This window comes from Onychostoma macrolepis, chromosome 12 (genome assembly GCF_012432095.1).
Source record: "Onychostoma macrolepis isolate SWU-2019 chromosome 12, ASM1243209v1, whole genome shotgun sequence".
In the NCBI taxonomy this organism is placed as follows: Eukaryota; Metazoa; Chordata; class Actinopteri; order Cypriniformes; family Cyprinidae; genus Onychostoma; species Onychostoma macrolepis.
This window is the reverse complement of record NC_081166.1, coordinates 12,793,516-12,817,797: the sequence shown is the minus strand read 5'-3', so window position 1 is coordinate 12,817,797 and position 24,282 is coordinate 12,793,516. Positions and strand designations below refer to the sequence as shown.

At 38.7% G+C, this 24,282-nt stretch overlaps 3 protein-coding genes across 3 annotated transcripts in view; all 3 read left to right on the top strand.

Annotated features, from left to right (window-relative positions):
- The window catches only part of srcap (Snf2-related CREBBP activator protein), a 44,213-nt gene extending 36,008 nt beyond the window's left edge, over nt 1–8,205 (top strand). The window contains exons 27-35 of the mRNA XM_058794542.1: nt 259–569; nt 662–864; nt 1,015–1,184; nt 1,276–1,472; nt 1,593–1,707; nt 1,798–1,917; nt 2,032–2,211; nt 2,355–2,438; nt 2,531–8,205. Coding sequence (XP_058650525.1) covers nt 259–569; nt 662–864; nt 1,015–1,184; nt 1,276–1,472; nt 1,593–1,707; nt 1,798–1,917; nt 2,032–2,211; nt 2,355–2,438; nt 2,531–6,664 — 5,514 coding nt within the window. The 3' untranslated portion in view covers nt 6,665–8,205. The remainder of the gene's footprint in view (nt 1–258; nt 570–661; nt 865–1,014; nt 1,185–1,275; nt 1,473–1,592; nt 1,708–1,797; nt 1,918–2,031; nt 2,212–2,354; nt 2,439–2,530) is intronic.
- Nucleotides 8,206–8,298: 93 nt separating this feature from the next.
- ttll6 (tubulin tyrosine ligase-like family, member 6) lies at nt 8,299–16,704 on the top strand. Its single transcript, XM_058793307.1, is given in 17 exon segments — nt 8,299–8,767; nt 9,586–9,750; nt 10,436–10,594; nt 11,519–11,556; nt 11,678–11,796; nt 11,895–12,025; nt 12,116–12,272; nt 12,421–12,564; nt 12,730–12,815; nt 12,904–13,129; nt 13,234–13,412; nt 14,295–14,483; nt 14,584–14,728; nt 14,994–15,233; nt 15,648–15,933; nt 16,036–16,216; nt 16,218–16,704. Coding segments are annotated over 15 exon segments (2,355 nt in total). The 5' UTR covers nt 8,299–8,767; nt 9,586–9,750; nt 10,436; the 3' UTR covers nt 16,294–16,704.
- Nucleotides 16,705–17,782: 1,078 nt separating this feature from the next.
- hoxb8b (homeobox B8b) lies at nt 17,783–20,968 on the top strand. Its single transcript, XM_058793540.1, has 2 exons — nt 17,783–19,713; nt 19,978–20,968. Exons 1-2 carry the CDS (start codon nt 19,290–19,292, stop codon nt 20,295–20,297), a joined length of 744 nt encoding a protein of 247 aa, XP_058649523.1. The 5' UTR covers nt 17,783–19,289; the 3' UTR covers nt 20,298–20,968.
- The last annotated feature ends 3,314 nt before the right edge of the window (nt 20,969–24,282 follow it).

The following is a 24,282-nucleotide window of genomic DNA, read 5'->3' as shown; positions in this document are numbered from 1 at the left end:
TGTAAATTCTTAAACTCAAAAGTATGCGTAACACTGTCACTTTAAATCTCAGTTTAATCTTCTGACAACCTACATCAGAGGGTGTAACACTTTGCAAACATACATGCCCATTAATGTAAGAATCAGTAACTACATCATAGTGCACTTAGGTCAGATGAAATTATGTATTTGCACAGTATGTTAACTCCATATTTTTAGTATATAAATTCCTAATGAGCTATTAGTTTATTCACATATTTGTTACTTTGATTTTGACAGTCATGGCTTGCAGACAGCCGAAAGGATCAGCGAGACAGCCGAATCTCTCAAATCATGCGCATCAATGAGCTACACTGCAGCGCTAAGCCTGTGTACGGCCGTGAAGTGCTGGACTTTCTAACCTTCCTCCCAGGCCCTTGTCCAACTCCGGCACGTCCTGTTATAAACAACTGGAGTTACTCAGGTTATAGCTCCTGCCTCACTGCTCAATCACACCATACCAGTAGCTTCCTGGAAAAGAGCCATGCCCTGAAGGAAGCCATCCACAACTCAGAGGAGAGGCTTCAACTTCTCTCTGATGTCATAGACAGGTAAAGCTTAAACTTTAATTTAGAATTAAATATAAAAATTGCAGCTGAAAATAATAGTGTGTCACACTTAAATGCATGCTCTCGTTCCACAGGTTCACTTTTGTCATTCCTCCAGTGGAAGCAAAGCCCATCACCATGCACACCTGCCATCCACCTCCCTCCCTCAGACACCAGCAAGGCAATTTCTCCTCTGTTCTGTCTTCCCATCTCTCCCCGCATACACACACGTTCCATCGTATCCAGTGTAACATGAGGACACATTTCCCTGACTTGAGGCTTATTCAGTATGACTGTGGTAAGTACTGTAATCCCAGTGCAGTGTGCATCTGGGGATTTCATTCTTGTTAGATTTACCATGTTTATACAACATAAACAATTATGTAGTACCAAAAATACTAAATAATAAATAGAAGAGACCATTTTATGGCTGTTTATCTGTGTGCAGGTAAGCTGCAGACACTCCACCTCCTGCTTAGAAAGTTGAAGGCAGGAACGCACAGAGTCCTCATTTTCACTCAGATGACACGTATGCTGGATATACTTGAGCAGTTCCTCAACTACCATGGGCACATCTACCTACGGTTGGATGGAAGTACACGTGTAGAACAAAGACAGGTGAAATACTAGTCCCAGTACTCTAGTGAAATCCAGTAAAAATATGTTTTTGTCAGATGTGACATTATTGGAATGTTCGTCTACTTTTCAGGCTCTGATGGAGCGATTCAATGCAGACCGTCGCATATTCTGCTTCATCCTGTCCACCCGCAGTGGAGGTGTTGGTGTTAACCTGACTGGGGCTGATACAGTGGTGTTCTATGACAGTGATTGGAACCCAACCATGGATGCCCAAGCTCAGGACCGGTGCCACAGAATTGGACAGACGAGAGATGTTCACATCTATAGGTAAAGAAAAAAACTAAACTTTTTTTTTACATTTAGGACCAATTTTTGTTACTTTTTTTAATAAATGCTTGACATTGTACAGATAATGGGAGCACATTGACATTTAAAATATTTGTTTAGGCTAATCAGCGAACGCACAGTTGAAGAAAATATTTTGAAAAAAGCCAATCAAAAGAGGATGTTGGGAGATATGGCAATTGAAGGTGGAAACTTTACCACTGCCTTTTTCAAGCAGGTATGGCTTATTTTGAAAATTTTCATTGTAAAATCTTAGCCTGGATTAAATTATGGAAAGATTGATTCCCCCATTGTTTCGTTCCAACAGCAAACTATAAGGGAGTTGTTTGATGTGTCAGAGGGAGAGAAGAAAGAGGCTGAATTGAGTGCACCTCAGTCAGATGATGATGAGTCCATAAATAAACAACAAACCACTATTTTGGAACAGGTAATTTAGAATATATCCATTTGGAGTATTGCATGTGTCCATTTGATTGTAAGGAATTTGTTCCATTTGTTACAAACTGCTGAAAATTTTATTTCATTGTGTTCTTAAAACTAGGCCCTGTGTCGTGCTGAGGACGAAGAGGATATAGTGGCGGCATCTCAAGCCAAGGCTGAGCAGGTGGCTGAGCTTGCAGAGTTTAATGAAAACATCCCTCTGGATGATGGTGACAGCAGAGACCAGGAAGAGGAAGAGCTCTCCAAGGCTGAGCAAGAAATTGCTGCCCTAGTTGAACAGGTAGTCATGATATTTATGCTTGTCTTTATAGAATGTTTAATTAGAATGTAATTTTCAGTCAATGCATCACTTAAACCTTTTTTTTTTTTTAAATCATAATGTACCATTTTTCACTACATTTCAATTGTCCTTGTTCTTAACAGCTCACTCCCATAGAGCGATACGCTATGAATTTCCTTGAGGCTTCCCTTGAAGATATTTGCAAAGAGGAGCTGAAGCAGGCAGAGGTAACCATTAAACCAGTAACCAAGCTTTGATTACTTTCTGGTAGAATATACCTTTAGCAGTTATACCCACAACATCTCTTATGACTTTACAGGAGCAGGTTGAGGCTGCAAGGAAAGGGTTGGATCAGGCAAAGGAAGAAGGTTTGAAACTGCATCAGTCATCTGACAGTGACGAAGAGGATTCCATACCTCCCAATACTGAGGAACCTACTCCAACCCGTCGCCCTCGCAAACACAAAGAGAAAGGTGCTCCATCTACAAGGGTCAGTGGCAGGCTCCGAGGGACACCTGCTGACGATATATCCCTAACCCAGCGATCCCCAGAGAGAGGCAAGCGGGGGGCATGGATGAACTCTGAACGCAGTATGAGCCAAAACCCTGGGTCAACGCAAAAGTCGCCCCAACACAGAGAAGTGCCCGAGAAGCTTCGCAGTGGTCCAAAAGGGCGAGGGACAACCAAAGAATCTGTGTCCCTCACGTCATCAGAAAACCAGACAAGTCAAACCAACCCGCAGCTCTCAGATTCAACAAATTTGTCCCCTGCTATGCAGGGTTCAGACCCAAAAATTAGACATGTGCCATCCCCTCACCCCCAGCCCATGTCCCCATCAAGCTCTGTGCCTTCAGCTGCTGCATCTCCCGCAATGGACAAAAACTCTAGTGGCCATCAGTCCTCCTCCTCTACTGCATGCAGAGAGGACGGTGAAGAGCAGGGGGGAGAGGCACTGTCTGAAACTGTACAGTGTAGCAGGAGAGATAGAAGAACCTCTGTGTCATCAGACTCCATCTGTTCTCCTGAACATCACTCTGAACAGGATGGTCAGCTCCCTCTTTCTCCTACTTTGGCATCGCCTAACTCTCGCTCACCACGAAAGCGGCAGTCAGCTGAAAGGGAAATCCTCAAAGGGCTTCCAGAAGATTCTCCATCAGCCAAGGTCCTTCGAAAGCTTCCAGGTCGTCTGGTCACAGTGGTGGAGGAGAAAGAGCCCAAACGGAGACGGAGGGGCTTGAGTGGAAGTGGAGGAGCGCACACTGAGGGTTCATCAGAGGAAACTGAACACGCTGAGTCAGTTCCAGACCCAGGCTCTCAACTGTCTGATGGAGGACGTCAAACTCTTAAAGACTCTCCTCCCAAATCGGTGCCCACATTCTTAGCTTCTTCCCCACCACCACCACCACCACCACCACCTCCACCTCCACCTCCACCACCACCACCAACACAAGAGCAGGATCAGACCTCCTCTCCATTACATAGTAGCCCAGGGAGAGGGCACCACCCCTGTTCCCCAACACACCATTCACCAGATATGCCTGTCCTACGAAACTTACCAGTACGCCGAAGGCTTGAGACAGAGTCTCGAATGGCTGCACAATTAGGAGAGCAATTTGTAGGAAGAGGTAGAGGGGTGGATCGGAGATCTGCTTTATCACCAAAGAAACCAGAATCTAATTCAGACAAGGATAGTGCTGCTCCAAATGACTCAATGAAGCGCAAGAGGGGCAGACCGCCTAAAACACCTCCACGGGCACTAGAGCTGCCAGAAGACAAGACACCAGTAACCCAGAAAACAAGTCCTGAGCAGAGTCCCTCTCACTCACCAAAACGGAAAAGAGGTCGTCCCCGTAAAGATTCCACCACAACTACCAGCTCATCCCCATCTTCTCCTTCTACATGTGCTCCTTCCTCCCATGAGCCTAATTTGTCAAGGTCCAATGTTATGCCTGTGACTTTGCCTGCTGTCTGTAATACTTCACCAATAAGCTCTCCACTCAACCCCACTTCACCCTCAAATGCTGCTGAAGTATCGTCATCTCCTAAACCAGATTCTGAAACAAATCAAAAAACTACATCTGTTTTACTGTCCTCTGTGCATACAGACTCTCAGAATATGTCATTGTCTACATCAGAACTTGGTGACTCACATGGTGAAACTAACACCAGTCTGAACCCCCTAATTGCATGCATTGACTCTGACACCAATACACTTGAAACTTTATCTTACAACACTTCTGCAGCAGCAATCTCTCAGATTTGTACAGCTTCTTCCCCTACACTACATCCTCCAAGTCCTATCAGAGAGCCTCCCATTTGTAATGTCTCCATCCATGAAGAGGAACTTCCCTGTACACCTGTACTTTTTGATACCAGTGAAATCACACCATCTTCAGAAGCTTCAAATGTCTCAGTGACTGCTGTAGAAACCAAGAAAGATTCGTTCACAGAAAAAGATCAGTTGCAGTACTCAAATACATCATTAACTCAAGTCACTTCACAACCCTTACAAAGAACCAGTACAACTGAAGACTCTCCACAAACCTCTGTAGAACACATGTGCAATATAGCTGCATCTCTTACTCCCACTCATCAGTCATCCACCCAGCCTTCTCCTTCACCTGCTTTGACTTCTGGGATTAAGCAAAAATCATCTTTATCTAAATCGGAGATACCAGAACCTTCTGTGACACTGACTGTGTCAACAGTCCAACAATCCACACCTATGTCTGATCAAACTTCTGTTCATCCCTCACAAACTCAAACTACAGACATCGAAGCAGCAACAGATTCAGTACTTGTATCTCACAAAATGTCTTCAGTGTCTTCACAATCTTCGTTCACCACTGATCAGATAACAACAGATTCTTTGTCCACATCCAATACAGATGCAGAATCTTCTCAGTCCAAAAACATGCCAGTGGAGACCATGGCTGATAATCATGAAGGCCAACATTCACCCAAGGAGGAGGTTGTAACTGAGGAAGAGGTTGTGACTGAGGAGACCAAGAAAATGGAAATAGACAGTCTTGCTGAGGATAATGTAAAAGAAAAAGACAGCATCTTATCTCAGCTAAAAAGAAGGAAATTGGATAGTTTGCCAAAGGAACAGATGCCTGGTACCTCAGGAGTTGCCTCATCAAATTCAGATATCGAGTCCCATGATGACCCTAAGAGTGATGGACCTGATAAGCCATCAGAAGAGGAGGAGAGAGAGACCAGAACTTCTGCCAAAAAACGAAGCATCAGTAGGCAAAGCAGCCAGGAGTCAGTCCGTTCCTCTTCCCCATCTTCTGTATCTTCCTGTGGTACAAGATCATCCCAGTCCAAAAAGGCTGGAGAGAGTAGGAGGCCTGCAAAAAAGAAACGGGAAGATATAAAGTCTGAAAAAGAGAAAACTGAAGAAGAGTCTGACAAAAAGCACCAGTCCAACTCTTCCTCATCTTCAGACTCTGAGGACTCTAATAGCATAACAAGATGTTTGACGAGATCGGCTCAAAAGAAGTTGGAGAAAGATGGCATGATTACTAAAAATGATGAGAGCAGTAAGAGGCAAAGGGGGAGGTCAGACAAGAAAGGTAAAACCACCAATACCACAGAAGGGGAGTCCAGTGGAGAAACGTGTTCAAGAGTAACCCGGAAATCTGCAGGCCCACAACCCAATACTTTAGCCTCTCCTGAACCTGAGGTACTGGGCAAACGCTGCTCAGCCCTTAATGCTGCCGCCAAGCTCTTGGCAATGAGGGGAAGAGGACCAGACACACCAAGCCCCAGAAGTAAGACAGCAGCACAACAAAGCAAACCGCTGTCCTCTGAAAAAAGCAGTAAACCCAAGGGGAAAACAGGACAGGACTCTCCCAAGATGTCTAACAGTAAAGCAGGGAGTGGCAGGCAAACCCCCAATCAGTCAACTGAATCACCACAGTCCTCTTCTTCTGCTCGATCCACCCGGCAGCGACCGGGCAGCCTTGTCCCCCCCTTGGAAACAGAAAGGGTTAAAAAAGAAGAAAAGAAAAAGGCTGATCAGAAGGAAGAAGGCGAAGATGAAAACAGAGAGACCAGGTCTTCAGAAGGTCATAGTGCCTGCAGTAGTATAAGCAGCGAAAGAGGAGCAGGCAGCAGTAGAAGTCGGAGTAGCAGCAACAGCAGCCAGCGCACCCACAGTTTGAGCTCGCAGAGTACAGAGGCCACCCGCTCCCGTTCCAGGGCAGCATCCTCTGGTAGTGATACAGAGAGAGGCAAAAGTATTCGGCGTAAGCGTGATGGAGGCAGGGAGAGCAGGAAAGAGAAGAGGTCCCAGAAGCAGGACAGACCTGAACTGAGTGCTGGATCCAGCGACGGGACTCCAGACAGGGTTCTTAGGAGTGTAGCTGCATTGGCAGCCGCTCAGGCACGTACTCCAGCTAGCAACACGCGTTCTTCGTCCACCCAAAACCGGCACTCCAAGACGTGATAGGGAGCAGAGAAGTTATCTTTAGGTTTCAACAAGGAGTGAGACAACTTCAGCGAGGAGCAAATGCAGATTTTTTTGGAGGAAAGTGGATCAGTTTCATTTAAAGGCCATGGTTTAGCTGTATGAGAGAAGACGAGAGAAAAAAGATCTGTTGCACATTGTGATTAGATCTGACCTCGCCTTTGCCCTCTCAGCTATCTTAAGTCAAGCCATTTATAATGTGGAAAAGGTCTATTTGATACAGGACAATGATGAAGATTTGGTCACCTATTTAAAAATGTCCTAATAATTTGAGTTAAAACCTGGAAAATATTTTACCCTTCCACAAAGACTTTGGAACTTCAAAGTAGCTGGGCAAGAGGCAAGATTTATTATTTGTTCACACTATGTACTGTAATCATAAAGACTGAAAGACTGGAAATACTATGTGAAGTACGTGTTAAAAGGTTGGTCGCATAGATTGTACACTTTTTACAGAGTTTACTAGTGCTGCAAATGGTATTGACGAGGAAGAAATTCATTAATGCTACATTGAAATGATTTAGTGGGGATTGTACAATTGTAAAGTTTTTAGACTGTTGCATTCTGGATAATGTTTGTCAGCTGTTTTGACTATTGTTTGTTTCAAGTCAGTTGATAAATTACGAAAATATCTTCTATATCTTCCAGGGTATGAAGAAGAGGGCAGGTCTAAAAAAAATAAAATAAAAAAAAATGTGATTTTTTTTTTTTTTGTTTTGTTTTGTTTTGTTTGTTTTGTTTTGTTTTTCCTCTGCACTATGCTGGAGTTACTATTTGCTTAGGTCACCTGTCCTGTGTAATGTTTCAGTCCATTACTTTTAAATTCTGCTGCTGCCTGCTTTTCCCCATTTGCACATCTGAAATGTCCCAGACATCGGAGGATTGCATTGTTGTTTAGGATTTTTTTTTCTTCTTTGGAACATCGACTTGTCAGTACATCTTTACTGGTACCTCACTGCATTTTGTAAGCTCTAAAGTAAGTGTATCTCTTGAGCTTGTGATGAATCTTGAAATTTGCTTGTCATTTGCTTTATAGCAGTACAGAAATGGGAGACAACATCTTGCTATTTTTCTTCTCTCTTTCCCAAAGTGTTAGTCATTATGATCATCTTTACACATTAAATTGTATTCACAAACAGAATCTAAATGAGTTTGATAAAATGAGAGTGCCTGTTGATCCATACAAGGATCCATGTTAAAGTATAGAAGTTTGGTCATCTATAGTGCTTTGAGTGTAATAAGCTCTTCCACCCTTCACTGTAACAACACCATTTCTGTTTATGTGCAACCAAAACTGAAATCTCCAGTGAAATTTGCTACTGTCAGCCATTTTTGTTTCTGGGGTATTGGTCCTTTTTATGAATGGACTGATACTGGGTGGGTAGGAAACACCTGAAAGAACTTCTTAAGAAAAAAAAATCTTATTTTTTTGCTGAACATTGGCAGTCACGTAAGTTGTAAGATAGCTTTCTTTGCCCTTTTTGGACAGAAAGATGTGGGGTGGGGGGTGGGGGGGTATTTAGTAGAATTTGGTGATGGTCTTATTTTCATTTTGATTTGTCTCTATTCTAATTTGTTACATTCCTTATGTTCCCTTGTAATTCCACATTGTTTTACTTGAAAGATTGAAACAAAAATGTAAGTTGAATAAAAAGACCAAAAATACACTCGTTTTTGTTTATGTCATCGTACTCATTCAAACTGTAAATTACTTGAAGCACGAATTTCTTGATCAACACTGAATGGGTCTTTTACAATACATGTAAAATTGTTTGTCACTTGTTGTGATTGTAAAAGAGTGCAGAATTACCTCGGTAGATTGAGTTAACGTCTCTCAAGCCAATTTGTCACGTATAATCTACTAGTTCCTATTCAAACCCGATTGGCATTACCAGAATGAGAACCAATAAGAGATCAAGCATTTGCGAGCGTGAAGTGAGATTGGACGGCTCTGTGTTCTCCTGACCTCGTGCTCTCAAGAGCACTTGGCAACATTGTAAGCATAAGAAAATCCGCTGACATTTCCTCCTAATCAGCCGTGAAAATCCGTGATCCTGCCCCCCGCTGAAACCACCGCAACAGGTGTGTACATTAATTCTACTGGACACACTGAGTTTATTCGCTGGATTTATTTAAGAATATTAGCCGGCTAGCGGGCTAACCTGCTTTTGAAACGCATTGTGTTGCCATGGCAATTGTACAGGGAAAGTAGTGCACTGACTTGCAACGCAAGGGAATGAAGTTCGCCATTATTTTGGTTTAGCCTGGATTTCAACACTGCAAAAAGGTAGCTCAAAAAACGTGTAGTTAGATAATTATTCAAAGAATAAAACATGTTCCAAAAATACCTACAATTTGTTTTAAAGTGCCTTAGTTACACTATAATTACAATGTGAGCGTTACTTCAATGTCATAGGATATTTTAGAGTGGACTGGAAAAAGAAGTGTTTGTTTTCTGCTCTGTTATTCATCTGATAATCCAATTTTTTTAAAATCTTATCTACTTTGTTTGGTTAATGATTGAGTATTTTGATATATTTAAGAAACTGTTATAATTATGAAGAGTTTGAATGGACGTCCTTATTACATTGACTTATTTCATATTATTGCATTGTTGCAGATCCCAGTGTAGTGTTACTAACAACTTCTTTATATAGGTTATATGCTTGTTTGTTCCACCAAACAACCACTTTTCTCATCACGTTTGACAAGTAGGGATTGTCTTTCTTCTCTGATTCTTGCTCGCCTCCTGGCCTTCATTTTAATGTTCATGTATCAGGTTTAGGTCTCCTGTGTTTCTAATAGGTCACTTGATCTTGAGGTTTCAGCATGTCAGTATGTAAGTATATCCTAGTTGGGCCACCCATCACAGAAGAGGCGAATTTGTTCCTTTTTGTCAGGTATTACGTGCCAGAACCCAGACGACAGCTCGCTGTGGGGAGGATGATAGCCTTCCACTGGACAGATAAAGCTAAGTGGTGTGGACAGGAGAATTTCCCGTCTTAGAGGGTTGTGATCTGACTGCCAGCACTGCTGCCCTCCTTCTGAAGAGATCACGGGTTACTGTAAGTGGTGAATCCGTTATAAAATGTGTACATAAATTGATAGTTTTAAATCATTTAATCAAAAAGTCATTATGTATTTTTCTTGTAATCTTTAACAGATAACAGTGAAATGGTTCTCCTTTAAAATGTGTTTATTATTATTTTTATTTTTTTTCCTTCTCACTGAGCAAATGTTACCTACCTAATAAGGATTCCAAGCCATTTCATTTGAGCTCAGGGCCAAGAGGTCATGGTCAGGAAGATCTAGTTCACTAGATCAAAACACAGTTACATCATGAAGGTCTCTTCTAATTGGCACTTGCAAAAGCACCTACAACTTGATTTGGACCTCAGTGATGTTGTTTGTGCATGATGCATGTCAGGGCTGTTCCTTATAAATGATATCAAATTATTTGACCCATTGAAATGGTTACATACTAAAAATATGGGTTAGTTGAAGTATCTCAATCATGTTGTTGACAGGTGGGGTACTCATCTGTGGAACAGAAACATGGTGCTAAGCCTTAGCATTTTTGCCCTTTATGTGCACACACTACAGATAGGGTTGATTTTCAAATTAGGGATGTGACATCACGTAGCAATATTAGATCTTTCAGCTCATAAGTTATTACATTGGTGTTTCACTAAATCTAGAAGTTTCTTAGCCCTCGCTCAGTCCTCATCAAACTTTTATGTGTGTTCTCAGAATGGGGACACCGGCGGAGAACTCAGTGAGTGAAACATGCAGGTTTGAGCCTGATCCAGGGGTGGAGGGAGAAGGCTGGGGAAGTGACTCTCATGCAGAGCCTTGTAACACACCGGTTCCCCTGCCTGCAGCGAACAAGAAGAAAAAGAGAAAGAAGAAGTAAGCCGTTTATTTCTATGTTATGGTATTCATATATACTACCATTCAAATTTTGTGGGCTGAAAAATTTGGAAAGTATTTTTGAAATTTGTCTCTTATGCTCATCAAGGTTGCATTTATTTGATCAAAAATACAGTAAAAATAGTAATACTGTGGAATATTATTACAGTTTAAAATAACCGTTTTCTATTTCAGTATTTTTAAAAATGTATTCCTGTGATGACAAAGCTGAATTTTCAGAAGCCAGTCATATGATCCTTCAGAAATCATTCTAATATGCTGATTTGGTACTCCAGAAACATTTCTTATTATTGTAAATGCTGAAAACTTTTATATTGTTATTTTTTCAAAACTGAGATTCATCAACTTAGTAATTCATAATTTTTACTTTCATTTTTGATCCATTTAATGTGTTCTTTAATTTCTTGAGGGAAAAAACGTTTGAACTGTGGTGAATATAATGACATATTTCTGTAATGTCACAATAAGGCTCAATTCATTAACATTTGTTAATACAATAATTATCATGAAATAATAATGAACAATACTTTTACAACATTTATTAATTTAGGTTAATGTTCATTTCAACATTTTTAACATTTCAAGTTGTATAAAGTAACATTGGCAAAAGTATAATGACTGCGACTCTGAATTAATTAATCAATCAATAATGTGTAATGAAAAAACATATTAACAAAAAACAGTACCAGTTTAATAAATGAATGTACATTAATAAAGTACAAATTTTGTCGGATTAATAAGTAGATTAATAAATACCCTAAAAATCATCGGTTAGATGAATTAAAAGGTGCAGAATTGTTTCCACTGAACAAAAAATGTTGTGTAGAGGATAACAAGAGAGCTTTTACAACTCCAGAACAATGCACAGGTCTGTCTCTTTGTCCTCTTCCTCTTTTTCAGATGACTGTGGATAAATCTCACCAGCTGCAAATATGAGAGTGGTACGTTTTTGCTCTGTGATTTTAAATCCAGAAGTTTGTGGATATCGTCTCAAAATTAACTGTAATATTAAAGCTTTTTCTAAACATTGTTAATGCAATTGCATGTTGTGTTTTTTTTAAGTGCGTCGTGCTGCTAACAGATATGGACTACGAGAGGCTGCAGAAGGAGAAGACTGGACCCTGTTTTGGACTGACTGCTCTGTCTCTCTAGACAGGGTCATGGATATGAAACGTTACCAGGTGTTTGCTGCCAGAAGTCATTCTTCTCTTGTTTAGTGTCCTGTTAAGTTTCACTTGTTCCCCTTTGTTAACAAGATGCTTAAATTTCCCTCTCACAGAAAATCAACCATTTTCCTGGCATGAATGAAATCTGCAGGAAGGACTTGCTCGCACGCAATATGAACCGTATGCTGAAACTCTTCCCGAAGGAGTACAACATCTTTCCTCGCACATGGTGCCTCCCCGCAGAGTGAGTCGATTCAAGTTCAATCAGAAAATCAATCTTTTAATGAGCGTAAAAAGAAAGTTATAATCTTTTTACCTTTTCAATGTCCTTTAGTTATAGTGACTTCCAAGCCTACACCAGAGCCAAAAAGCACAAAACGTATATCTGCAAGCCAGACTCAGGTTGCCAAGGTCGTGGTATCTATCTTAGCAAGTCCAATAAAGATATTCGGCCAGGAGAACACATGATTTGCCAGGTGTACATGTCCAAGGTAACACATCATTCATAAAGCCATGTCACAGCTACAACAGGAAGCACTGGTGTCATAATTCTAATATCCAAGTAGATTCAAACTAAATAAAAAATAATCAAAGATGATGTCTTAATTAATTAATTTTATTTCATCTTTGTTTCTGCAGCCATTCATCATCGATGGGTTCAAGTTCGACCTGCGCATTTATGTATTAGTGACCAGCTGTGACCCCTTCCGTATCTTCATGCACAATGAGGGACTAGTCCGTTTCTGCACCACTCAATATACTGAGCCCACTGGCAACAATTTGGTGAGGGGCTCTAAAAACAGTAAATGTACAAACTTGCAAAAGTTGCGTTTTAGTAGTAATTAATATTGTTTAAAACAAACAAACAAAATCTACTAAAATTGCTTGTAATGAAATATTGACTTGATTTTGATTCTTTTATTTACGTTTCTTTATGCAACTCTACAGGAGGATGTTTGCATGCACTTAACTAACTATGCCATCAACAAGCACAGTGAAAACTTTGTACGTGATGAAGATACGGGCAGCAAACGGTAATCTATATGTTCTCGCAGATTATGATTTTCAGCTATTTTTCTTTAAAACTGCACAGAAAACCATTTTTCAATTACGTCCTCATAGGAAACTCTCCAGCTTCAAGAAGCACATGGAAGCCATGAGCTGTGATACTGAGAAGATGTGGACAGACATTGAGGATGTCATCATTAAGACACTAATATCAGCCCACCCTATTCTCAAACACAACTACCACACCTGCTTCCCCAATCATGCATCTGGAAGTGCCTGCTTTGAGATCTTGGGATTTGATGTGTTACTGGACCGTCGACTTAAACCTTGGCTTCTTGAGGTGTGGATTCATTTTGAGGCTTGGATCACCATTTTTGAGACTTTTTGTTGTAACAAAATTGCTTTCATTCTAGCTGTATGCAACCTTTTAAACTGTGTGTTTAGGTCAACCACTCCCCCAGCTTCACCACAGACTCCCGTTTAGACCGGGAGGTGAAGGACAGCCTGCTGTATGACACTTTGGTGCTGATTAACCTGGGGGCCTGTGACCGCAGGAAGATCACAGAGGAGGAGAAGCGCCGGGTAAAGGAGAGACTCCAGCAGAACCGCTCTAGAGAGGCCAGGTACCACAAAAACCACAGCTGCACTAGTTTATGAAAGCTCATTTCCACCACGGAACTAAAAATATGTAATTACTAGTGCTGTCAAACGATTAATAAAAGTTTTTGTTTACAGAAAATGTGTGTGTACTGTGTATATTTATAATGTGTATATATAAATACACATGCATATGTATATTTAAGAAAAATATGTTTATATATAATATAAATTATATGAATATAACTATATACATGTAAATATTTTCAAAATATATACTGTATGTGTGTCTTTATATATACATAATAAATATACACAGTTCACATATATTCTGTAAACAAAAACTTTTATTTTGGATACGATTAGTTGTTTGACAGCACTAGTAATAACTGATTTTTATAACACAATTCTGAACTTATTTCTCACAATTCAGAGTTTGTAACTTAAATTGTTTAAAAACTTAACCTCTCGTAATCCAACCTTATAGAGAATTTGGAGAATGGATGGATCTCGCAATTCAAACTTTTTTAGTTTATATCTCGACTTTTTTTCTCAGAATATTGAGTTAGCTTCTCACAATACTTTTTTCTTTTGAATTTTGAGTTCATGTCTTTAAAGGGGTGCCTAATTTCATGTATGAAAGAATCTGTCTGTATCACAAAATGCAGAATTCATTCAAGAAAAGTTTTGGTACAGAATAGTAAGATGTAAATTCATAATTCCAAGAAAATGTCCAAATTGCTTATATAATTGTTTATCTATAAACCCACAATTCTGAGAAAAAAACTACCACAAATACCAAAAAAGTCACAAATACCTTTTTTTTGTGGCAGAAGTGGGCTTCCATACTAGTTTTATGATGTCTGGGCACATCTTACATAACGTCCATGTGTGTTTCGCCTCACAAGGAATGAGGAGCTTCGTCAGTCACAGGCTGCTAGTGTGGAGCAGATGGAGAAATATGAAGCAAAACATATGGGTGGATTCCGGCGAATCTTCCCTCGGGAAGCAGGGGAGAAATATGAAAAGTATTTTCAACACAGCAGTTCTCTCTTCCAGGAGACTGCAGCCTCCAAAGCCAGGGAGGAGTGTGCCAGGTGTGCAAATAATACTGCTTGATGTTTTGCAGAAATACATCAAGCTAGTTTCAAACAACAGCAGAAGAAACATTTTGATTCAAAACGTGTGTATCTGTAGGCAGCAGCTCCAGGAGTTGCGTCTGAAGCAGGAGCAGAAAGAACGAGAAAAGAAGGGATCACGTAAGCAGGATCTTCAAGGTGAATCTGCAGGAGAAAGAGCAAAACCAAGAAGAATTCAGCCCCCACACCAAAACCCCAATTCAGTGAGTCATTCTCTTTGATCTTGCATATATATATATATATATATATATATATATATATATATATATATATATATATATATATATATATATATATATATATATATATATATATGCACTTATAATAATAGTTTGCATTGTGTATTGCAAGTTTCCTTGGTTGACTAAGCATTCAGTTCCGTTGATCTACCACTAGAGGGACCCTGGTGTCTATATTTGAACACATGAATAACTAATGAATGCCATGTGGTGGGATCTGTTTCTTTAGCTTACAGCTATGCTAGAGCAGACCACCTTGAGGGGAGAGACACCTGTTGCTCTTGACCTAATAGAGGAAGAGGAGGCAGAGAGAGTCAGTGAACTTCACCAGCGAGAGACTCTGCTGCTAAACATGGGTGTGGTGAACCAAGTGCGCCAGCTACTTCAAAGTGCCAATCATCTTACTGAACTTATCAACCACTCACGTGAACAAACCAGCTTTCCCTCACACTGCAGACATGATCACAAAGTATGTGAGCAAAAAAATCCTTTATTTAAGGGATGGTTCACCCAAAAATAAATAAATAAATAAAATGTTGTCATTCAGGTTTTAGTCACTTTTAATGTGCTTTTGTCATTTTTACCAGATTTTTCTGTTTGGCTTTATTTTTTATTTCAGTGTTAGTTTTGGTCATTTTACTACTTTATTTTTTTTTTTTCAAGTTTTCAACACAATTTTAATGGTTTTAGAATTAGTTAACAGTAACAACACTGGTCCGGTGTTGTTTTTGACCCATTGACTTCTATTGTATACACAAAAACAGCTAAAACATTCTTCAAAATATTTTGTGTTTTGCAGAAAAAAAGTAAGCAGATTCTCCTCTCCTATTGGACAATATTTTAAACTGCCTTAATATAAAATGTTCCTACTTTCTCTATCCAGCTGGACTCCATTGCAGAGATTTCTTGGAGGCAGAAGAACCTCTGCACTATGATGCATCAGCAGGTGTCTACAAAAGCCAAGCCCTGCATGCAGTATATACATCCCCAGCCGCAGCAAAACCGAAAGCCATGGCCCTCTCTAGAACACGGTCTGCTACAGCCAGTCCAGACTGAACCGGGAGGTCTGAAACACTGTGAGGTGGAAGATATGGCAGCGTCAAATGCAGAGCAGCAGGCTCCTGCTCCTCTGATGAAAGCTACTAGTGCTCAGCGGATACCTCTGACAAGTGATGAACTTTTTGAATAGTTTTTTGGATCTTATATCATAAAACTATAAAAGGAATTATTCATAGAAAACAGTACACCTATATTCTTTCTCTGCTTCACAGTTAATGGGTCTTTCGCTTGGCGTCATGGCAGCATGAGTTCCTCTTTGGCTGAGTCGAGAGCGAGAGCGTCAATGCTTGGAGTGCCTCCCCTCGTTCTAGGACGGTCACAGGGTGCCACGGTATTCCGTGACCCCAAATCTCTCTATGTCATTTCCACCCCTGCTCCTCTTGTCCCCAGGCCACCTCTCCCACGGCCTTCGAAAGGCCCCTCGCAGAGTCCTGCCGCATGACCCAGGACATAACCAAGTAATTCAATAAAATTAGTATGGAGAATACAGGCTAAGGAAGGTGTTAAGATGTCAGTAATAAATCAGGAATAGAAGGTGAGAAGGTCTGCATTCAACTGTCTTCCGTACTGAAAATGTGAAATTTCTCTCTTTGCTGTTCAATAGAAAGCCATTTCTCTGTTTTGTCTACTTTAGTTCTGTAATTTGGTTACAGTTAGTCAGGAAACTTTACAACTTGACAATGAAGTATGCTGGTGCCTACTGTAGCCTTTCGTGTTTTTTCTTGCTATGCATTCTTAGTTTGGAAGAAGCCATAAGAGAATGATTTCAGTATAAATTAATGTGAATATGCTTTTATTTTACACAGCCTTTGTAAGCTATTTTCATGATTTTTCATGTCATACTGAGCCAATATAAATAAATATTTCAATAAAAAAAAAATTATAGTATTTTGTTTATTAGTTCTAGCATGCAATTCCTAACACTTAAGTGTGTGCTGCTAAACTGATTTGATAGATTTTATTATTATATATCACACTTTCTAAATAAATATGAAAAATGAGGAAGAAGGAAATTTAGCTAAAGTGGAGTTTTATCAGCAGGCAAATTGTATTTAATCTCCACTATGTTTCCAAAAAAAAAATTGTTATCCAAAGTGTGTTTTTTGGGGGGGCTTAGATAAAAACCTTTGTATAGTATTAAAACCTTATAATGTATTATTTTTTAATTAAAAATAAAATAGTATTTGAAATAGTTATTGCAGAAGATAAATATCCCCTCTGTACAGAGCTAGTGCATAAATTTAGTCAGTCATGTTGAATTTACATCGTCATAAATATACAGAGGGCAATAATATAGAATTATGGGTAAGGGTCAAAGGTGGTTTAGTTTTAACATACCCTCTGTCGACTGTTGTGGAGTCAGATGAGCTAGATGAGCACACTTGTTCAATTAGGCTAAAATATCAAACTAAAACATTTTACAACTTTAGTTGCAATCTATCAAAAATGTAAAAACAAATAATAAAAATCTAATGAAATTATTATTATTTTATTTCCTTAATCGCACGCAAAAGCAAAACTAGTTGCATGAAAACATTCGTGTGTAATTTCATCTCATCGCTGCTATATTCTTTTATTTTAGAATTAGTTTAAAATTAGTTTATTATTTTAGAATTAGTTTAAAATTAATTTTTAAATATTTAAATTTAAATGTTCTGTTCTGTAGGACGTAAACTTAGAATTATTCAGATATAAACAGTTGGCTTCATTTGGCTTCAACGGTCTAATACCAGTTTAGTTAGTTTTAGAGATGTAATCTGATAGCCTATACGCACCAAAAAACGAATACTATTGCAATATAATATTAAAAAACACACACATTATTAATGTATAGCCTACTTTTGCAAAATAATGTGTTAATAATAATAATAATAAAGAGTAGGAATATATTTAAGAATATTACAAATATATTATTTTACAAACAAAAGCAAACCGGTTCTTTAACAACAATAATAATAATAAGTGGATGTTTTACAGAGAAATGCAGCGTAAATACTGTGGCAGCGACTGTCTTTTTGAGACAGAGGAGGCCTGCGTTTAATTTCGCGTGGCCTGATGTAATAGTGCATAAAATTAAGGCAGTAAAATCTAATTAGTTGTTCCTCTGGTCGTAAAGTAAATGCGGAAAATGAAAGCAACTGTGGTATGAAAATATCTTGCAGCTGTTCAGCACCGCGTTGTTTGCCTTTTAATTTTCTCCAGAAAATTACTCCGTTTTACTCACCAAGCTGTAAACAGAGAGAGAGAAAAAAAACTCAAAGTAACTTACACTCTAAATATTTTTTGCTCTTCGATAGTCAAAGAAAAAACGACATTTAAAAGCAAAAAATGTTATCGGTTGAATGTTTTTGTGCTAATGGATTCGTTAAGAATATTGCATTGTCCTGTTCTGTAAATGAATTCGGATGAACTTGCAATGTTCACCACACGATGGCGGTGTTACTCTAGTCTAAAAGCAGACAGGACAGCGCGCCTATCCCCGGTCTAACCTGAAGAGAGATTCACACACTTCACTCGTTTTGCAAAAAAAAAAAAAAACAATTTATTTATTTAAAAAAATATATATTTTTTATTTTTTTTTACATGTGAACGGTAAAGGAAGAAGCTCGCAGCCTAAAATAATTACATAAAATTCCAAATATCAAAAGAACCCCCTCTTTTATATTTTTCTGATCAAGGCTAATAGCTATAGCCTAAACATAATGGGTGGTCTGTTCTTAGCTTCTCTGAGTTGACTGACAAAAATCCTTTCCGTCTTGAATGATCCAGTCACTTGCATCGTAGCCTACTTGACAGCGTATGAAGGCTATATAGCCTAAGTAATTGCAGTAGCCTGCATTGCTTTCGACTTAAAGACAGACGAATATCTTATCATCAAACCATAAACATGAATGTGGTGACAAATATGGTATATTTCATCATATACGATGGACCTGAATAAAGCTGTTTTTGTTGGCCCACTGGAAACATTTCGTTTGTCCTGAGTATAGGCTATATGTGCTCTTGGCACTGAAATGGTTTACCAATAACAGTCCTACTCCGCCTCCCCCTCTACCTCCCCAAGAACTCCCTCTCTCCCCTTTTTCATCTCTCTTTTTCAGTCTCTCCTGCTCTTCCTATCACAAGATCGCGCTTTGTCTGTTTGGAGATGTCGAGCCCATCCAATGATATAAGGAATCAATAACTAACGCCCATATGAAATGCAACTCACTATCAAAGAGAGTAAAAACGGAAAACTATTTATTGCTCGGGGACCATCACTAAGGAGTCATGTGGGTGCAGCTACGGATACATTTGTTTGCATGAATATTTACGACATTTTACGCGTATAATTTCCACCTGGATGAATTCGTTTTTATTGTAACAACAGGCCTGCATTTGCTCAATTACCATTACTCATCAAGAGACTGCCGGTTCTCAATACAGTTGTCAAAGTTCCTTCATCGGGGAGTTGATCTTGCAGGCAATGAGTTCTTACTTCGTCAATTCCCTCTTCACTAAATTTAAAGGAGGCGATTCTCTGCGCTCCAACTACTATGACTGCTCAGGGTACGCGCCGGATCTTGGAGGCAGACCATCTGTGCTGTACGGTCACAACTCTGGATCTGCGTTTCAGCACGCGGCTCAGTTCCCGGACTTCTACCACCACGGTACATCATCCTTCTCCCACGCGTCTTACCAACAGAACCCGTGCGCGGTAGCTTACCCTGGAGATGCCACAGGAAACATCTTGGGCCAGGACAGTTTACAGAGACAGTCGTTCTTCAGCGCACCAGATGCGGATTTTACGCCGTTTGGGGATTGTAATTTAAAGGTCAGCAGTATCAGGGATGATCTGGAAAGTGCAGAACCGTGCACAGCGCAGCTCTTCCCGTGGATGAGACCACAAGGTGAGATGAGTGAAGAGAAACACCTAGTCTGTTATAGTCCCACATAAAACGCTATAGACGATGGAGGGCCTACTTATTACCCCCAATTAACTGCTTTATGGCACCTATAGATTACTGAGGAATTAGCACCCTTTTTAGAAAAAAAAAATCCAAATTGCTACGTAATGGCATGCAGTGTCTAGAAACTGTGAGGGTTTTATGACGTTGTTTTATTTACACAGAAATCAAACACTGTCACCGGAAATAACGCTTTCCCCCCCACAGCTACCGGCCGGAGAAGGGGCAGGCAGACCTACAGCCGCTACCAGACGCTGGAGCTGGAGAAGGAGTTCCTGTTCAACCCTTACCTGACCCGCAAGCGGCGCATCGAGGTGTCTCACGCGCTGGCCCTCACTGAGAGGCAGGTGAAGATCTGGTTTCAAAACAGGCGCATGAAGTGGAAGAAAGAACACAACAAAGACAAGTTTCCCAGCAGCAAAGTGGAACAAGAGCAAATTGAGAGAGAGAGGGATGAGGGGAGCCAGGTATCAGAAAAACACACATCAGGAGAAGAGGACTCGGAGACTTCCAGTAATTCTAAATAGTCTGTTGACTATTAAAAAAAAGAAACATCAATCGATCAACTGCAATTTAAATAAAAGTCTGAGGTTCAAAATGTCGACACGCAAAGGCTATCAAATACAAAGCCAATCATATATTCAATTTATTGCAAACTTATAAGGCGTTTCTGTTTCCAAACGGTGATTATTTCCGCTTATCATGTTTTGCTGAGTCAGTCTCAGTTTTGTAAGGTTTCACTGGTGCGTTTGTCCTCGAGTAGATTACTCTTGAGGTTACTGTTGCAGTGAGGGCTACACGGTCTGCATGGCGTCAGCTTCCTATCCGAATTAGTGGGAGTCACAATCCAGACCTCTTCAGTAACTGTTATAGCCTATAAGATGGGGTGAGGAATCAGCATTAGTGAGTGCATTACTGTATCTCTTACTGTAAGAAAATGCACTTTTGTGATTGTTAATTACTGTTCAGAAATTATTATTCAGGTTTACAGATCTTCAACCGAACTACCTAATATATGGGTCATTGCGTCAATCATTTTGTCAGTGTATCCATGCGTTATATGCTTTCCCGAGAGGGATGGTTCAAACGCACAATGTTAATCTTAAAAAATATGCTGTGTAAATATTTGATATTGCATTTCCGTGAAGCACTGTTCTATTGTATTTTCTATTGTCTTTAACTGGAAGTGGTTCCTTAAAGAAGCCACAATAAAATTTAAGAAAAGACTCCCTTCGCCTTTGTTCTTTTCTTTTCACTTGGATTGTCTCTTGTTTCCAGCACAAACACCCAAATTATTGTCACACTTTACAACCAAAGTGAACCCAAACAAAAGCCTCTAATGTATTTAATTTGGAGATAGTTTTTCACATGTAATCCTCAAATAGAATTACGTAAATTGTAAATCAGTCACATAAAAAAGTTAATTTAAACGAATCCTAAAAAATTAAATTAAGTAGATTATATGAATATCACGATCATATCATAACAATTCCAAATATTTAAAAAAGGACTTTATCTTTCACAGTCTCTCATGTGAGATGCATTGCAATAAACATAGGTGGTCTGTTCCCCATGTCGTCTGGTAAAAAGTTTCAAACTATTTCAAGCATCTGGAACTTAATATAGGCCTATTATATAGTACCTAAAATGATAATGGTGAATTGTGCTTAAAGCACATATTAGAGCCATAAGCACGCAATAATATTAATGAACAAATATCGAACATCTAACTCTGTATACTTTTTTTCAAATTTACGTATCACGTGTATATATATATATATATATATATTGACAAGAAAGTGTCGACCAAAACCATTTGACCTCAAGCCAAAAGTTCAATATGAGCACTTCGTTTCATGTAGGCAGTTTACAGGCTTTTATTACTCTGGTTGGATTCCCGAGCAGTCTGGTCTCAATCTCTGTCTCGTCGTTTATGAACAGCAAGTGCCAGATGCCTCTTAATTGTGGTACCTTTCTTTCAGAGCTTTTGGCTGCCTTCAGTCTGTAGGATATTCATTGTCTGAGATTAAATATTTGAAGGTACTCGGAGCTCTCCTCTGTGTACACTCTGGTCTATAAATGTGGTGTATAATTTACTCTGTGATTTGAAATATATAGCTATTCGTTGTATTTCTGCTAAATGCGTGAATGTGAATTTGTTTAAATAAAAAGATCAGCCAAGCGATTGTTTCCTTACTCTCGTTACCTAAAAAGGGACCTAAAATCAATCTGATTTACCATGTAATTTCAAACCAAAGATATCATGACAACGTGAAATTTCAAAGTTGCCATTCTAAAGAAAGACTCAGCGCGTTGCAAAAGTATTTTAAGCACCCCCCACCACCACCACCACCAATTTAAATGTAAAGGTAAATTTATAGGTCTAATTAAACTGAATGTATAAGCCGAGATATCTTATTATATTGTAGACCTATTATATTAATATGATCGTTTTGCTGTAGAGGTAGCCAACACTAAATTTCATTATTTTTGCAAAATTATATATTTGAGCTGCGTTTGTATTTGGATAAAAAAAAAAAAAAATGCACGTGCACGACCAACGAGAAGAATATCTTCAAAAACAGAGACTGCGGCCTAGGCCGCGTTATTAAACCTAGATAATTAAATAATTGGAATGTGAATGTTGCATGTTATTTTTCAAAACATTGAATTCACTCAAAACATCAGAACATTACCAAAAGTTTAGTGTAAAATGCAGGCATATTATGTCATAACAATTAGCATTATTTTAATATGAAAACAACAATGTATGCTCTGACAACGAGTAAAAGACATAATTGTATTGAACTGTATTAGGTTCACTGGCGTTTTACAGTCATATAATGTAACAACAAAAAGTTTTTAATTTCCCAAGAACCATATGCAACCCAAGAACCTCACAGAACAAAAATGGTTCTAAATAAAAGGGAACCATTAATGTTCCAAACTTTATTTTCTATGTGTCCACAAAATGTGAAACTCGTCTTGATGTGGACAAAGGGCTACAGTTCGGATCCGTTGGAAGGGCTCTTTATGTTATGTTATAAAAATTGTAGATTTTTTTTTAAATAATGCTTTAAAATGTATGTATTTTTTCGTTGTTGTATTAATGAGCAGGGCATGAAGACATCTTGAAATCACACATTTTAAAACCATTTCTTTTTTTATTTTTAAGAAACATTATAAAACGGATATTGAGGCCTGGGCTATGCAGAAGTTAACATTTTCTTTAGGCTGGGCGTGGGCTCAGACAGACCTAATTACCACGACACATTGTTTATAGAGTTTTCAAAAATTGAACCATTCCAAATATTACAATTCTATCAGATATTTTCAGACGTTTTCATCCATTACGAGAAGCATATTTTTCACGTTTCTGAAATTAGATCATAATCTAAAATATTCTCGTGTGAACAACTAAATATAGCCTACATATACTTTTTTTAGTTGTAATGTAATCCTAAATTTATAGAAAAGTGAAATAATTCCAAGATAGGCCTATTATACCACAGTTCGTTAGACCTTTCATTTAAACTCAAGTGGGCAAATAGCGACGTCTCATTTACGTCTTTTGAATGCTATTAATGACGATAATACTTTTGAAAGCCTATAGCTACATAAAAAAAGTGTTTTAAATATTTTTTAATACAATATTTTTCTATTTAAAATATACAGCTAACGAATAGGCTACGAGTAGCCTAAATATAAAATCGTTTATGAAAGAAAAACGTCATTTTATTAGGCTATATTCAATCTATACCATCTGATTTTCATTTTCTCTTAGGCCTAAGGCAAGCTAAAGACTAAGTGTAATGAAATCGCTCATTTCAAAACAAAATAGAGATGCTTATGAAGATGAGATTAAGTTTTAAGAATATAATAACGAAAAAATACTTTGCAGTTCGTCCAACGCTAAATGAACAATGCATAACTAAAAATACAAAAATAGGCTATTGCACTGGGTTAGTTATATAAAGGCTATTTATAAGTAGCCGTCTATTACACAAAACTGTAGCTTTCTATAGCCTACAAATTCAAATGTATGTTGAGTTGTATCCCAATAAAAACGAATTAATATTTAAACGAATATGGGGAGTGCGACGTAAAAAAAAAAAAAAAACATAGGCTATATTACACTCTATTTTAATTTAGTTATAAGCAAAACATGTTAACAACTAAGCTGTTAAGAAATAGAAATAATTCTGAATTTATACCTCGTATGCTGCTTTTAGGGCCTTTCTGGACAACATGCACTGGTGAGCTTCAAGAGCATTTCCTTCTCGAGGGTATAACCCACAGACCATGCTCGGTCACTTTTGGGTTATACTGTTTTATTGCCCCAATAAATGTCGGAAATAAGTGTTTGTTCGTAGATACAGGAAGCAATTCTTTCCTCCACGCATGTTTAGTGCTGTAAAAAGCTTTCACGTTCCATTTGTCTATTCTTCTCTTAAAGTCACCTTACAAAAGAACGCAAACCATTGAGAAAATGGGAATGGTGCTCTTTTATAT